Raw genomic sequence first — 17,609 nt, forward strand, 5'->3', positions numbered from 1 at the left:
ACCTTAAAAGAGAAAACAACAAAAGCCAATAAAAATCTCATCAATCTATATAGATACCTTTAGGAATACTTTAAAAATTGTTCCCTTTTATAGAATTTTAATAGGAAATGAATTATGAAAATCTTGAAAAGAACAGATCTGTGGAATATTGATGAATTACATAAATCTTTGAGATTCAAATGAAAGAATGTTCTCATACTAAATGTTTCAAGTGACTAAAGTAATAGAATTTTTTTGTAAGTTGCAGAATCAGCTTTGTTACATTTAGATTCTGTCTCCTCATTCTGCTGTGTTCTTAGAAATGGAATGGAAGACAGGATTCCAAGAGAGCACTTTCAAACTCCCTGTATGATTGACAACAGCTGTTTTATTTTGCTAGCTTTAAAGAGGGGATGCTACAACAAGGATTAGAGAAATTTATATCTTACTGTAGTGCTGCTACCCAAAGTGCTGGTCTTTGATGAGATAATGAGTTTGCTCTAGAGTGTAAATCATGGCACTGCTTTCCTTCAGTAAGAAAATCTTTCTATGAAAAAGCAATACGATGAACTTAGTGATAGTGATGTAGTTGCTTTACTTTCCAGCAAAGTTCCTCATTTTATCACAGATGTATTAAACTGTTCACACACTGGCAGCAGCATATAAACTGCATTCTGAGTAGGGCTGTCCTAAAGGGGTTACCCATTCTCTATTTTCTGAAAATTGAGTTCACTTCAGCTTGTAATGTACCCAGGTACCTTCGTCCTCATGTTGCTTTTTAGGTAAATTAATGAACAGCCTTTGAAAATAAAAAGAACAACAAAAGTGTATAAATGCAAGAGATTTAAACTATAGAAGAATATCTTGTTTATAACCAGTTATGTATTATAATAGATTACTGAAGGAACCTTATTGAAGATACGCATGATCCTGCATCGTTTTAAGAAACAGGCTTGGTGATCAAATAATCTTCTAATCTTATGAGTCCTAAATGTTGAAAGTCCATTAAACCTTTAATACTGCAAATTCTCCTGAGATGTTCAGAGATAATGCTTAAAATTTGAGCTATAGTTTGAAGAATCTAAAAGTACAAGTGTGGGAGAGAAATGGAAAGATAATGTAGCCAAAAAAGGCACATGCAGTTAGGAAGGAAGAAAAGGCATGTCAAGTTTTAGAAGTCTATATTTGAAATTAGAAAGCATTTTTAGTATATGTTGCTCTAGGAATTAATTTTGGTAGTGTTACAAATAAAATATATGTGAACTAATTGTTTCAGGCATTTGTCAACTTTTTAAGGAGAAAACACACTGGAAATAAACTGAGTTTTACAAATTGATAAATGTAAAATTAGCAGCCTTAAAAAAAAGATAAAAATAAACTCTAATACTTTCTATAATTTGTGGCTGGATCACCAGTCTGTCTTTCATTAATTCTTTTGTATTTTGAAACAGCATGGTGCAGTAGAAAGAATTTCAGTTTTTGAGTTAGATGGACCTGGGTTCAAATTTTAGTTTTGCCGCTTACTAACCATATGACTTTATTCGAGTTATTTAATGTTTCTGAGCCTCTGTTACCTCATCTGTAAAATGAAAATAATAATAATTCCTATATCCTAAGATTGTTAAAATTAGAAAATTATATATATATAATTTATATTATATATATTATATATATATAATATATATAAAATACCAGTGCCTGGTACACAGAAAGAGGAAGTCAATAAATGGTAACTATAATTATCTTTTAGTCAGATAAGTGATACGTGAAGGTGGTGATGGCAATGAAGTATAGGGGTTGAAATGATCATTCTCTCTCAGATCTTGGAAGTTCTAAAACTAGATTGTAATCTCAGATGACTGTGGGTTAGTCTTACTTTCTACAATATAGTTGGTGTTTGGAGGGCAGTAATGGCAGAAGCAGAGGAAGAAGGTAAATCACCTTCTGTGCTTTTGTCTTACATTTATTAATCTTTGGATTCTACCTTTCATCTTCCCATTTTGTATGTGCATCACATAATCAGTTTACACAATGGGATTTAAAATACATGTCAAAATACTGTATCATTTCAGAAAGTATTTGGATAGTTAAGGTATACTTATAATACTTCATTAAATTTTTTTCCTTCCCTCTTAAGCTGAGCCATTATCTGGATATTGTGGAAGTCAACATTGCTCACCAGATCTCTCTACGTTCAGAAGCATTTTTTCATGCAATGACCTCTCAACATGAATTGCAGGACTACCTCAAGAAAACTTCCCAGGCTGTAAAAATGCTTCGTGATAAAATTGCACAAATTGATAAAGTAATGTGTGAAGGGTCACTACACGTTTTAAGACTGGCACTTACCAGAAATAATTGTGTTAAAGTATATAATAAACTGAAATTAATGGCCACTGTACACCAGACTCAGCCTACAGTCCAGGTGTTGTTATCCACTTCTGAATTTGTTGGAGCATTGGACTTAATAGCAACAACGCAAGAGGTTCTGCAGCAGGAACTTCAGGGCATTCACAGCTTCCGGTATGTCCATAAGTAAGCCATTAAAAATAAGGTTAGAACTTTTTAAAGGATAAATTTTAGGGTGTAATGTTAGCTGAAGAAATATGAATGTATTTAGAGTTACATGGTTACTTTTTCTTCCAGACTGATCAGTTTAATAATACTATCATTCTGATATTTTACTGTTACTAAAACAAAAACTGTAAGGACCAATATTTACAGAGACATTTGGATGCAGAAGCAAAAAAATTTTTCTGGGAGATGAAATCAGTGAAAGACAGTCACAACTTTGACAATGATAACGTTTTGAAAATGTTTGAAATAGTTTTATGTCAACATAGTAGATTGGGATGGAGAAAGGAATAACAGTATATCTAAAATTAAGTTCACTTTAAAAGCCCTTGAATAGCCTTTAAATTAAATAATTATTAAAATTCATTTCTGATTTGCAGCCTTTTATCACATTGCAAAAAATTCCACTTGGGGATGTAAAAGATCCGATTTCTTCTACGTTTTCATTTTGAAAATACCATTAGGATTAGGGTTTTAGTTATTTTATGGGAAATCATGTCAAATGTTTAATTAACAGATTAGACCAATTGCAATACATCAAAATTTCATTCAGTTAAGCAGACTTGCAGTGTCCTTGTGGAAGTTCCTATCTGCAGGGAAACCCAGTCAAACCTTACACTACTGAGTGACTACAAATAAGTTTTATGGAAGGTAACTTAATAGTTACTTAATATATTCTGGAAAGATTATCTTCAATATAAGTTTATTTTAATTGAATGATAAATTCTTATTGACTAAGGGTATGTAATTGGAATATTTATTCAGAAAGCATTTTTTAAAGTTGGCCCAAATTTAATTATGCAAATGAATGATTCATTTGTTCAAGAAATGGTTATTGATCACCTGTTACATGAGACACCAGGCAGAATACTGGGAATATAGCCATAAACAAAGCAGAGATGCTTTCTGCTCTGACTGTTCCTACAATTGATTTGGCAAGAGGGAGACAGGTTCCTGGGTAGCTGTGATACAGTGCAGTGCAGTGCAGTATGATGATGAATGTATAGAGTGCTGTGGGGCCTAACTTTAGGGGAGGAACCTAATCCAGACTTGGATGTTTACAGAAAAAGTTTGAATCACAGATCTTTTTGAGAATCTTTTAAAAGCTATGGTTGGACCTTCTTCCCATAAAAATATACGTGTATATAAAATTCTGTGAACAATTTTGGGTAGTTCGTAGTCCTTTGAAGCCTACTTTGGATTTCCCAAGGTGAAACCCAGGGTGACTAAATGACATTGAGTTTCCCTTTTACCTCTGAAATTTTAAATATTTCTCTTTTTTGAATGTGTGTATGGAATATATTTTTTAAATAAGTAATAATTTTGTCATTTTCGCAGAATGGCCTTCTGTGATGACAGAAGCTGTGTTTTTCCCTTGTCACTACTATATAATGGGAATGTTGAAATATTGGGAGCTGATTCTACGCAGCAGAGTACTTGATCCTCTAAATAGAGAAACACAAACAGATGAAATGCTTGTCTGCTTAACACAAATTCTAAAACTGTTTAAACATTTACCTCAGAGGTCATGCAGCTTATTTGATTTCATTTTCCTGATTCATAAGTTTATACTGAATAATATTGATGAAAAGAATAGTTTTCCAAAGCTATGTGGAAAATACTTAAGAATAGGGTTGAATATTTATTCTCAGTAGATTGTGATTTATTGGGAGATAGAATGAAAATTTTATAATCTTATAATTATCTTGAGCTCAAGGAAAAGTTTACCTCTCTTTTCAGTTTTACTTTTTTTTGTGTGCCTTAACTCAAAGGACAAAATATTCCTTAAAAAAAGCATATATGGTTTTTAAAAAGACTTTTCAAACATTTGGATTGTCTACAGTTTGCTCAAATGTATTCTTACTGTAATTTTAGAACCTGTACATTTGTAAAGAGTGTTTCTTATTCATATGAAATATGAATATATTTGAATCTTGATATCTTGCAGTTTTAATATAGAAAGGATTGTTACCTTGAAATTCACAGATGTAGTGTTATTTGCTCTTTCTTATTGTAAAGGTTTATGTAGAAACTCTTTAGTTTTCACCATTTTTTTTCCTACTAACTACCACCGTTACTCTACCACCACCCCCACTATAAAAGCTAAGAACATATTTTGAATACTTTAGTATTCTGTACCAGGTACTGTGCAAAGAATGTTGCATGTATTATTTGATCCCCCTACCCCCTCCAAAAATAAACCCTCTATGAGATAGATAATCTTATGCCCATTTTAATAGATAGATAGATGCCAACTGCATCCCCATGTTTAGCATGTTTTTCTTTTGCCTGTATTTTCTATAAACTAGGAGTTAGATTTAAAGGCTTGATCAGATTTAAGTTTTAATTTTTGGCAAATCACCTAATAAGTAGTGGTATATATTTCAGTCAAGAGACATGTATTTGATTGTCTCTCTTTTTACATTAGCAGACATTTGATGATCATTGCCCAGATTTGTCATCTCATTGTTCCTTGTAAATCATGATGCTCTAATTCTATGCTTCCTTATTCTTTTATTAACTTGAATATTTCTATAAAGTGGTATTTCCCCTGTAATAATTATTTGGTAACTCTGAAGAACAATTTTTATAGGGATAGGCAGGATAAATTCTAGATTCTTTCCCTTTATTTAGCAGTTTTTGAAATACTGAATTGCAAATCTAGTATCTTCCAAATGTTTTATAAGCACACAGATTTATATATATTTGAAGTATTAAGTTTTTGCCATTTTATTTTTATTGATGTTTATATTATCCTATGTTTTGTAGAAACCTCAAGTCCTTTTGATATAATTCTGTGAGTAGTCATTGATAGTTTTCTTACTTTGTGTTAGGACAGGATATTCATTTTATACATTTTCTGCCCCAGATTTGTAAACTGCTGTTTCTCGAAGGAGCCCTAGTTTCTTTTAGTAGGAAATGGTATTAGAAATTACAGTCTGGGTACCAGAGGTATTCCTTGCTACTGGATTGGTCATTATCTCTAGTCCTTTATAATGGTCAGAGTTAGAAAATGCTTTTCCCTTTTTAAAGAAAAAACATGAGTTTGTATTGGTAGTTCCAATTTAAATTCAGGACTATAGAGTTTTTACTTCTTCAGTTTATTTTATATATATATGCATCTCCTTTCAAACAGACTGAAAACTGTGGTTCCTAATGACACCAACAAAATCACTCATTTGTTTTATCAGAACTAACAATATTGTTACTACAAACACCTAGGATTTCTTTTCTTTTTCTTAAGGTATATCCCTTGTGGGATGAAAGAATAAATTACAATGTCTTAAAAGTCACTGGAAATAATTCCTCTTTGTGGAATTAGATCTGCCACTAATTTGATACATAGTTAAATTCATTTGTTTCATTTGCTTTTGATTATTAAGGATTGAATTTTTTTTAAAGTAATGTTATTTTACAACTATGTTAAATAGTTACATGATTCTAAAGTCAAATATATGAAAGCAAAAGATATTCAGAGAAATTTAACTCCTGTCTTAATTCCGATCCTCTCTACCTACACCTATAAGTCACCATTTTAAAAAGTTTTATTTATATTTATTATTCATCTCTCTGTTATTCATTTTAAATAAGCATTAGCATACTGTATATACTTTTCTCCACCTTGCTGTTTTTATGTTACAGTATATCCTGTAGGTCACACTATAATATGCATTCTGAATTGGGGATATCACCCCAAAGGGGAAATAGTTGGGAAGGGTTGAAAAAAATCTTGAATTTTACAGTGGTTTGTGGCCCTCCAAAGAGCCATGGTACATAAATAGGTGTATAGTGTATCCGTGATATTAAAACTTCATGGGAAGGTGATTAGGAACAAATATGTCTAAAAAGACTTTTAGGGGGGCAGTAATGAAAAACAGGTTGAGAAACTGCTCTGTAGCAGTCTTGGTATTCCTCAATTCTTTGAAAAGTGTATAGGGTCTATTATGATATATTTAACTGGCCTTCTATTGATCAGCATTGGGTTGTTTCCCATTTCTTTGCAGTTACCAACAGTGCTGCAATGAATGTACGTTATTTTGTATTTTTACCAGAGTATCTTTGAGACAGATTCTGACAAGTGAGATTCCTAGGTCAAATACTAATTGCCTATGTCATTTTGCTAGACACTGCCAAATTCCCCTTAAGGCAGTGTTTTAGTTTGTAACAGTGGATATGTTCTGAATTAGTTTATTATGAGATGTTGATGCCATTTATGAGATCCTTATTATGTCTTCTAATTAGCTTTAAGAAATATAATTTTCATATTATAAAATGCAAATTTATATACTATTTCACTTATGAGATTTTTTTCAAAATTATCGCTACACTACTTGCCATATGTTGTTTATAAAAGAACAATGGATCTGTCTAAAAAGTCACATGGTTTAAATTACTTTTTTTTTAATGTACTATATTTAGTCTTAGTAAAGACAGTCGCTGACATTAAGGATTTGTTTTTCAAGTAAATGAAGTATGAATTTTTAAGTGTTTTTTTGTTTAATTATAAATGTTTTAAGTTTAGTAAAATATAAATATAAGTATTAAAATATAAATGTCTTTATGTTGCCCCCAAAGATAGAGCTTTAAAACTTTTTTTATACTGAGGTATAGATAAACGTATTTCCCATTGGTCTATTTCACTTAACTTTTGAGCCAACTAGATTACCCAGGTTTTTTCAACCCATTGGTTTTATGAAGCTATTAGATTGTGTGGCAAAAATCCCTTTGTATATGAAGGTATTCATCCATAGTGCCCATCAGAGCAAGGACTATCTATGTGTGGCCATTCTTGTCATTTGGACAGTAGATGCTTTTTCTAGGGAAAAGGTTCCAAATCCCTTTAGTAGTAATACTTGCCTTTGCCATCCCCACAACTCTTCCCAAATTAGAGTCCTTCTCACTTTAACTTCTAAGACCTGCAAATATTAAAGAGGTAGATTAAAAAGGAACATTATATTTTATGAGAAAAAAGTTTCCATGGATAGATTGTAGCTCAGTATTTTTATATTTTTGGTCTTGTGTTCTAATGGCTTTCAGTTTAATGACCTGAGGGCTATTGCACACTAACTCAAACTCATGACGGAGATTCAATTGATTCATCAGTCTCTTCCAGTAGTCCTTCAGATGGTTTTATGTACCCAGAACAGATACAAATAGTAAGTGTTTATATTTATGAATAAATGAATGGCTAGGGAGCTACTGGCATTTATATTAAGAAAATGGTTAATGAGGAAAGAACTTACAGTATCTGAATATTTTTTTCTGTGAAAAGCAGACTGAAAAACAGTCATGAAATTTCTAGAACCAGATTTTCTACAGCACATTTAACTGTTTATTTTATACATAGTGTGTATCTGTTAATCCTATTCTCCTCATTTATTCCCCTCCTCTTTCCCCTTTAGTAACCATAGGTTTGTTTTCCATGTCTATGAGTCTGTTTCTGTTTTGTAAATGAGTCCATTTGTATTCTTTTTCAGACTCCACATACAATTGATATATAATGTTTGTCTTTCTCTGACTTCACTTAGAATGATAATCTATAAATCCATTCATGTTACTGCACATTTCACTCTTTTTATGGCTGAGTAATATTCCGTCAGGTGTGTGTGTGTGTGTGTGTGTGTGTGTGTGTTACCACATCTTCTTTATCCATTCATCTGTTGATGAACATTTAGGCTGCTTTCATGTCTTAGCTGTTATAATAGTGCTGCTGTGAACATTGGGGTGCATGTATATTTTCAAATAAGAGTTTTTGTTTTTTCCAGATACATGCTCAGGAGTGGGATTGCTAGGTCATATGGTAATTCTATTTTTAGTTTTTTAAGGGACTTCCATACTGTTTTTCATAGTGTCTGCACCAATTTACATTCCCACCAGTAGTGTAGGAGGGTTCCCTTTTCTCTACCCCCTATCCAGCATTTATTATTTGTAGACTATTTGATGATAGCCATTCTGACCAGTGTGAGGTGATACCTCATTATAGTTTTGATTTGCATTTCTCTAATATAAATTTGGGTTTTTAATAAATATGGGTAATATTTTTCTCTTTCTTTGTAGGCATTTGGGATCACAGCTTTGTGAGTTAGAAAAATTGATAGATAAAATGATGATTGCAGAGTTTTCTACTTATTCTCACAGTGACTTAAATAGACCATTGGAAGATGACTGTCAAATTTTAGAAGAGGTATGTCTTTTGAACTATGGGATGAAATTGATGTCATTGCTTAATGTTAATTCCTTATAGTCTTAGTTTAGAACACATCCTTCTCAGGTTAGAGTGAGCAAAATTATCTTCAGTTTCAAGCTCTGTGAGACCTATGAAATCCTTCACAAAATATGTGACTTTAGGAAGCACCATAGTTGTTCATTATCCTGTGAAATTATAGAACCAATAATTTTATAGCTTAATTAGAAATTGGAGTTGAAGGTCTTTATATAGCTAACAAACTGAGTTCAGAATAAAGATATAGGATGAATTAATGTCTGTCCATGTATATGCATGTACTGGGGTGTGTCTTTTATAGAAAGTGATCATTATTATATGGTAACTTATCTGTCATTTGCATTCACTGTGCACCTATTATGAACATGTTTTATGTATAGGCATATACAAATACATCATACTTGGTAACTTATCTGTTAACTTCTCAAGGCTGGTTACTCCCAATAACTAGTAAAGTATCCAAAAAGCCCTGATAGCAGCTTAAATAGTTAAGGAGATTTTTATAAATGTTAGCAGTTAATTCTGCACAGTCTAGGTAATCATTCCAGTCCTTTAGACCCGTAGATAAAAAAAGCACAGGAATCATGGAGTGTTTATTGGTCATCAGGGTTTGAGAGGGTTTGAGTTTAGAATACTGACTTCAAAAATCTGATGACAAAATTGCTGTAGAAAGGGATTTTTTCAGCTTCTAGAAAATACTATATGCAAGATAGAGATCTGAGGATCAATAAATCAATAAAATCCTTGGTGTTGATGTTTTTCTACCTCTAAGTGGTTTTATTTTATATTAATATGTGACATTATATACACTTCTCTTATTTTAATAGGAAAGACTAGTGTCACTTGTATTTGGACTTTTAAAACAAAGAAAACTTAATTTTTTAGAAATATACAGTAAAGAAATGATTATTACAGCAAAGAACATCATTAAACAGGTAATTATACATTGTTTATTTGATACATTTTAGTCTGGAATCTTTTGTGAAATTTATTTTTATATGATCCTAGTAATAATATATACAGTATAATAGTAATATTTTCTCATTTGTTTAAAAATTTTAAATATAGAAAGAAGAAAGACAAATATAGCCCTACCAGTCAAAAGATTATCACTTTAAGAATATTTGAGTCTTAGTTGTTACTGGTGTTTTTCATTGATGCTATCATACTGTATATACAATTTTGAATTGTACATATATTTCAGTTTGAATCATAAAGTAAGCATTTTCTCATAAAGCCTTCAGCAACATCATTTTTGATGGTTGTATAAAATTCCATCAACATTATGGTAGTTAAACCTGTTTAACCTTTCTTCTATGTTGAATGTGTACCTTTTTCAAACACTGACTAAACCATTGTATTTTAAAATTGTTACAACCACTTAAAAATTGTTGGTAACTAACACTAAATATACACATATATTATGTCTCAGCAATTCTACTTCTAGGTAATTTACCCATCAGACATGCATACATAAACTACCAAAGACAGCACAATAATTTCATGACAGTACTATTTATAGTAAAAAAAAAAAAAAAACAAAAAAAACTGGAAAAACCCAAATTCTATCAGTAGAAAAGATAAGTAGAATTATAACATAAGTATACAATTGAAAACTATACAGCAATGAGAATAAATAAATTACATGGAACAACATGAATGTTCACATACATAATGTGAAATCGAAGAAACCAGGCACAACGGAATACTCACTGTATGATTCCACTTACCTAGCATTCAATTAGAAACAAAATTAATCTATGGTATTAGAAATCAGGATAGCAATGTCTTTTGGGAGGAAGTAGTGACTAGGAGGGGAGCAGGAGAGGGACTTACTGGCAATGTTCAGTTTCATAATCTGAATTCTAGTTACATAGGTAAACTCCATTTGTAAAAAAAAAAAAATTGAGTTATTTTTATAAACATAATTTGTACAGTTTTCTGTATGTTATACTTTTAAACAGTTTTTAAATACTGCTGTGTTTTAATTCCCGGACTTTTCCTGAAGTCTGAGCTTTGTTTTTTCAACTTTAAACTGTTATATGAATTTTTTTGGAATTTTATTGTGGAGTTTTATTGTTCCTAAGTATTACAGTTCTTTGGGAGTTTTGTGTATGTTTATGATTTTGAACAGTTTTACATAGTAGGGGATTTTAGTTAATACAGTTCAAACATACTCTGGAATAATTGTTTAATAGAGTAAGGGTAATGCTGCAGTTTTTTAAATACCTTGAGATGTAAGAGACACAAGAGAAGTTTGGTAAAATGATTATCATAGTCATTGAGGCCCTCATTAATATACAAATGAACATTGTAGTACTTAGAATCCTAAAGACATTAATCAGATTGTTTTTTTTTTCCCTCAAATTTTGCAGTGTGTGATAAATAAAGTTTCACAAATAGAAGAAATAGACACAGAGGCTGTTGTAAAGTAAGTATAAATATTAAGTTGGGGTTATCAGAGAAAAGATGACACAGAGTAATCTAAGGAGGATTTAGTTAAGGAACGGTTTCCTATGGTATGGGCAGAGTGTAGCAAAATCACAGGTGATAGTGCAGGAACTTTTAGGGACAAGGAAAGAAAGCAGGAAATAGAATTCAGAAGGAGAAAAAGACATAGTAGTTGAAAAAAAAAATGTCTTGTAGTAGTTGAAGTGAACTTCAGTGGAACCGGGCAGTAGTTCCTAAGTAACCCTCTCAGGGAGGGGGATGAAACTATTAGCAGCTTTCCTCCTTTTAATCTTTGCAGCCTCCTCATTGGCCAAACCAAGCAGCTCATCCTCCCAGGGCAGAGAGAAGGTGGAGAGGATATAGTGCAGACACGGAGGCTGGAAATTGAAGAGAAATAGCAGTGTTAAATTTAAATTATTTAGCTATATAATTAAAACCCAGTTTCTAGTTGGCTTTGAGAAGTTTGGGTACATGATTTTGAATTGCCCATGTATGTAATATTTTGTTTTCACCCTTCTTTTGAAAAGAACAGTGATAAATACTTAATGACTGTGAATTACTCATTCATATAGATATCTAAACTTTATTAACTGACCTAAGAAATAGCAATATGGACAACTGTGAAACTTCTCTGGGCCAGACTCACAAAATGAGGATTGTGGAGTTGTAGTTTCCACACTTTCACCTAGTGAAAACTCAAGTTTCAGAATTAGCTGAAGCAATCCTAATAATGCAGAGATCACTAGTAGATGGAAAAAATAAGTTTGGGGGACTTTACTAAAAGCCCTCTGAACAGGAAGAGTCAGTTATTTAAAAATTTTCTTCCCTAGGGAATTTTCTCAAATAGGGAACATCCTGTGTCCCTAGTATGTAGGAGTATCTTTTGAGAATAAAATCCTAGCTCTAGCAACATTAATTAAAAATTTAGAGTAAGAAGTCTGTAATACTATAAAATATCTTTATGGAATTCCATTCTACATTAATTTTTATCTTAAAATTGTTGATTAATATTAGCTATAAAAATATTGGCTATTCTCTTCTGCGTTGTACAAATATACTATTTAGTATGTATATAATATATACTAGATATATATTATTTTAATACAATGTTGGCTAATACATAGCACTTTTTTATGCACTGTGCATTGTCCTGAGTACTTCTTACTACTCGGTTAATATTCACAGCAACCATGAAAGGTAGGTTTTTTATCACTTTTCCCATTTAAGATGAGAAAATTAGAACATGGAGGGGTTAAATCACTTGCCCACAGTCATACAACTAGTAAGTCTCAGGGCTGGAACTTGAACCAAGTCAGTGTGGCTCAAGAACCCATGCTCTTAGCCACTCTGCTATATTATCCTTCATATACAGAAAAATGCTTTTTAGTTTGTAGTTAGAAAAGTAGGTTATTAAATTTATTAAGGGAGATGTTATATTTTTATTTTTATTCCAGAATATATCTTCTCCACTTTTAACCAAAATTTGTTTATTTCTCTGTGGTTTTTCATCTAACATTCATGAAGCATGTTCACATGGACTTATTTACTGTGTGATAAGAGTCATAAGTCAGTATACTTGACTAGTCTTAGAGATGTTTAAACAAGGAGAAGTTGTTTGGTAATTGACCTCTTCATCTTAATTTTACAGTTTTACTTAGGTATTTAGATTAAATTGCGTTTTATTCTTTTGTTACTAGACAGTATTTAGTATAGTTTCCTCTAGTTTGTAGATATCATCATATTGGCCCAAAGACAATCATCATTTTTGTTTGAATTATTTTCTAGGCTTGCAGATCAGATGAGAATGTTGAATTTTCCTCAGTGGTTTGATCTGCTAAAGGAAATTTTCTCTAAGTTTACAGTTTTCCTACAGAGAATTAAGGTAAGCTTATGTGATTATCAGTTAGTCCGGAGTATCCCTAAAATTAAGTCAGCTTTCTGGATATGTAATAAACACACAGGATTAACTGACTATAAAGCAGAATTTCTTTGTTTTTGTAATTTTTCTAAAGGAGCTTGGTTTTAAATAAGACTTGGAGTGCTTCAGAGTATTTTGGTGCCTTTTTATAATTGTAGATGATTTAAAAAAATATATAATACTTATTTTGCTTTAAGTATTGTACAATAGTATTTCCTCTTGTGCTTTTGTGATGCTTGAATGTCTCTAGATTATTTAGAGGTACAATATTGTGAAGCACTAAAAAATCTGTCCCTAACCACTTAATTTTTCTAGAAACTTAACATTGATATAATGGTGTTTTTAGCATATAGTTCACGTTTAAATTACTCTAGTAATGTTCTTTATTGCAAGTTTTTATTTCATTTTTCAATTTGGGATCCAATCAAGTATCATGCATTATGTTTAATTCTTTTACCTCCTTGGTCAAACCACTTAATTTTAAGTCAGTCATTGTAGGGAAAAGAACACATGACACATACCATTTTCAGAAGAAAGATGTCACAGACTCTTAATTCGTGTTGGTTGGGATTACCAGCATGTCATAACTGTGTTTTAATAAGATAGTCATTAGGAATTACTGAGTGTAACAGGCTGTTTGTGAAATTTGATATTCTTTGAAATACCAGTATTATGCTGTATGTTATAGTTAAGATCCCCGGCATCTTGAGTATCTTGTTAAAAATGGTCTGGAGGACTTTGGTACTTATCTATGATGTGACTTCCTTACTGACATTGGGGTGATGCTCTAAATCATATATATAAGCTTTTCAGTCAGAGTGGGAAAAGTTTTATGAAAGATGATCCACTGTACTTAATTTAGACTGCTACCAAAATGTTGATCTTATCAGTTGATAGTGTTGGGTAGCAAACCTGTGTCTGTGAATTGCTTAATAACTAGCATATTTTCACTTTTTTAAAATATTCCCACCATCACCTTATCACACACACATTTTTATTATTGCATGCCTGGGTGTATAGAATTCCTACATTGCCTAGTTAGAATTAGCCAACTTTTACCAGTAATTTTTAAAGTAACTATTCCACTTTCAGGTTCTATATTAGTTAAACTAAGCCAAATTACTATCTGACGTATGTACAGTATGGGAACAGTGATTTTTCATAATTGTAGCTTCTCCTTTTCACATTTAGGCCACTTAAACTAATACTGTTGTAAAACATCTTTGAAGATAATGGATAACCTTTAAATAGAGAAAGAAAAAACTTGGAAAAAGTTTGTGATTCTATAAGGGTATGATTTCACTGAAAAATAATGATAATTACAAGCTGTTCATTTTTAATGAAGAATTTTTAAATACTACAAATTGGAAAGAACCTAAATGTCTAACAGCAGAGGAATGGTGAAATAAGTTATGCCTGGTATATTCATTATCATGGAATATCATATAGGCAAAGGTTTTTACTGTTTGAAGAAAATGCATACATTATAACATTAAGTGAAAAAGCAAGACAGAGACCTATTTATGTAGTATGATCTTAGCTATGTTGAAAAGATTTTTTTATCTCTTCATCTTTCTAGACCAGGGAGACAGCTTGTCTTTGTGGTAGTTATCTTTATGTGGTAGGATTATGTATAATTTAAATTTGTTACTCATTTTTTTCTGTTTTTCCTAAATTTTCTACAAAGAGAGGTATTACTTTTTAGTCAGAAAAGGTTGTTTTGTTTTTTAATAGTGTTTCCTGTGTTACAGGAATAAACTATTTGAAGCACTTTATTTAATTTACTGGGTTATTCATTTACTATTCTACATTCTTGTATTTATTTCTCAAAAACAAAGGATATTCTGTATGTCATTTTAGTTATAAAGTAAGTTATATTTCTTAAAAGAAATTAAATCTTAAAGTTTTAGCCAGAGTATTTCAGTAATATTTTTAGTGTAAATAGAGAAAAAAATTAAAAGTTGGGGGCTTGAAAACTTCATATTTGAATAATTATTAATGACTTAAGGATTCATTGCTATTAACCATATTTTTAAAATATTTTTATTGTGGTAAAATATTGTTAACATAAAATTTACTACCTTAACTATTTCAATTGTACAGTTCAGTGGCATTAAGTACATTCACATTGTGATACTGTCACCACCATCCATCTTCAGAGCTGTCTTCATCTTATAAAACTGAAACTCTGTACCTGTTAAACAATAAGTTCCCATTTCCTCCTTCTTCTAGTCACTGGCAACCACCATTCTTTTCTGCCTCTGTTAGTTTGACTACTCTAGGTTCCTTCTGTAAGTGCAATTATATAGTATTTGTCCTTTGTGACTGGCTTATTTCTTTTGCCTAATGTGCTCAAGGTTTAACCATGTTGTAGCATAGGTCAGAATTTCATTCCTTTATAAGGCTGAATGATATTCCATTATATGTATAGTCTATGTTTTGTTCATCCATTCATCTGTCAGTGAACACAGCTAGTTTCCACCATTTGGCTAGTGTGAATAATGTTTCTTTGAACGTACATATGCAAATATATCTTAGCTGCTTTCAGTTCTTTTGGGTACATCCAGAAGTGGAATTGCTAGATTATATGGTAATTCTGTTTCTAATTTTTTAAAATAGAAAAAAATTGTTTTCCATTACAACTGCACAATTTTACATTCCCACCACAAGTGCACAAGGGTAACAGTTTCTCCACATCCTTGGTGACACGTGTTATTCCTCTTTTTAGTTTTAGTTTTTGTTTTTTTGTTTTGTTTTTTGATAGCCATCCTAATGTGTGTAATTTACATTTTTCTGATGTTTAGTGATATTGAGCATCTTTTCATGGCTTATTGGCCATTTGTATGTCTTCTTTGGAGAAATATCTTTTTTGCCCATTTTTTTTTACCAGATTTTTTTTGCTGATGTTGAGTTGTAGGAGTTCTTTAAATATTCTGGCTATTAACTTCTTATGAGATATATGATTTGCAAATATTTTCTCCCATTACCGTTTCACTCTGTTGATTTGTGTTCTTTGATGCACAGAAGTTTTAAATTTTGATGTAGTTCATTTTATCTGTTTTGTTGCCCATGCTTTCTGTGTCATATCCTAGAAATCATTGCTAAATCCAATGTCATGAAGCTTTTCCCCTGTTTTCTTCTAAAAGCTTTATAGTTTAAGGTTTTACTTTTAGGTCTTTTATCTGTTTTGAGTAAATGCTTCTATATAGTATAAAGTAAGGATCCAACTACATTCTTTTGCATGTGGATAAGAATGGAAAAGAATTTCCCAGCATCATTTGTTGAAGACTGTCCTTTCCCTATTGAATGGTCTTGCACCCTTGTCTAAAATCATTTGACTGTATATGTGAAGGTTTATTTCTGGGCTCTTTATTCTGTCCCTTTTGTCTGTATGTCTGTGTTTATGCCAGTACCACACTTTTGATAACTGTAGCTTTCTAGTACGTTTTGAAATCAAAAAGTATGTTACCTCTAACTTTATTCTTTTTTACTGTTAATTGTGTATTTTGAATTTTTATTAGAATTCTTGTTTGTTTTTATACCCCAAAGATTAGGCTGATTTGTATAACTAAAAAAGAAAATAATTCTTAAATGCAGCTTACATCCTTTTCAAGAAATTTTTAGCTCTTAAGTTTTCATTTTGTTATGTGGATAAATAATTCTAGTCTGTCATTTTAGAGACTTACCAATATGGTTACCAGATTATTTCATTCACTGTTCTCAAGACTGGAAAAACTTACTTGGTTTTTAGCTGTTCCGGTCTTGAAACATGAACTTGACTATAAACTGCTTTATTAGGTAAGCTTAGAAAGTAAATCATGTACTACTGTTGAATCTATTTTATATTGTGAAGTCCTCTGGCATCCTTAAACAAGAATGGCTCTGGACTTGGAAAAGAATAATCAGCAAACCTTTAAAACTGTAGGTATTGTGAAAACAGTGAAGAAGAACCTCTAAGAGAGCACCTAATAATACACTGTTTATGGAAACTATTGTATTGACTAAGGTGGTGTCAGTTAAAAGGGCCAAAATATTCATATCAAATAATTTAAACAATAAAAGAAATGTATTGACTTGGGGAACTTGAAATAGTCCAAAATGAGGTTAGTCTTCAGTCATGGTGTGGTCTTTGTTTTCTAGCTTAGTTTCTCTGTTTAATTCGCTTCTACCTACCTTTGTTGGCTTCATCTTTGGAGTAGCTAATCTAATTGTAGCAAAAGGCTGTATATAACAGTTTCAGATCTTCCATATTTGTGTACCATACTGCCTAGAACAAGATTTTTTTCTTCTTCAGTCATCAAATGAAATCCTTGGCTTTAATCTCCTGGGCTAATTAAGTTAGGTCACATATGCAGTTACTTTGACCAGGAAAATGCCATGCACTGATTGGTTTGGGTCTGGATTATCTTCTCATCTCTGAACTAACCATATGGCAAGGAGATTGGGTATACTGAATAGCCTATT

The 17,609-nt window shown here is 31.6% G+C and overlaps 1 protein-coding gene across 3 annotated transcripts in view; it reads left to right on the forward strand.

Annotated features, from left to right (window-relative positions):
• The window catches only part of VPS54 (VPS54 subunit of GARP complex), an 85,097-nt gene that overhangs the window by 35,332 nt on the left and 32,156 nt on the right, over positions 1-17,609 (forward strand). For all 3 annotated transcript variants that reach the window (XR_012058943.1, XM_006201505.4, XM_006201506.4), the window contains exons 7-11: positions 2,117-2,502; positions 8,611-8,737; positions 9,604-9,711; positions 11,152-11,207; positions 13,013-13,109. Coding sequence is in view for 2 of the 3 variants with exons in the window: in XM_006201505.4 (XP_006201567.1) it covers positions 2,117-2,502; positions 8,611-8,737; positions 9,604-9,711; positions 11,152-11,207; positions 13,013-13,109 (774 nt within the window). In the remaining variant the exon portion in view is untranslated. The remainder of the gene's footprint in view (positions 1-2,116; positions 2,503-8,610; positions 8,738-9,603; positions 9,712-11,151; positions 11,208-13,012; positions 13,110-17,609) is intronic.

This window comes from Vicugna pacos, chromosome 15 (genome assembly GCF_048564905.1).
Source record: "Vicugna pacos chromosome 15, VicPac4, whole genome shotgun sequence".
Taxonomy (NCBI): Eukaryota; Metazoa; Chordata; class Mammalia; order Artiodactyla; family Camelidae; genus Vicugna; species Vicugna pacos.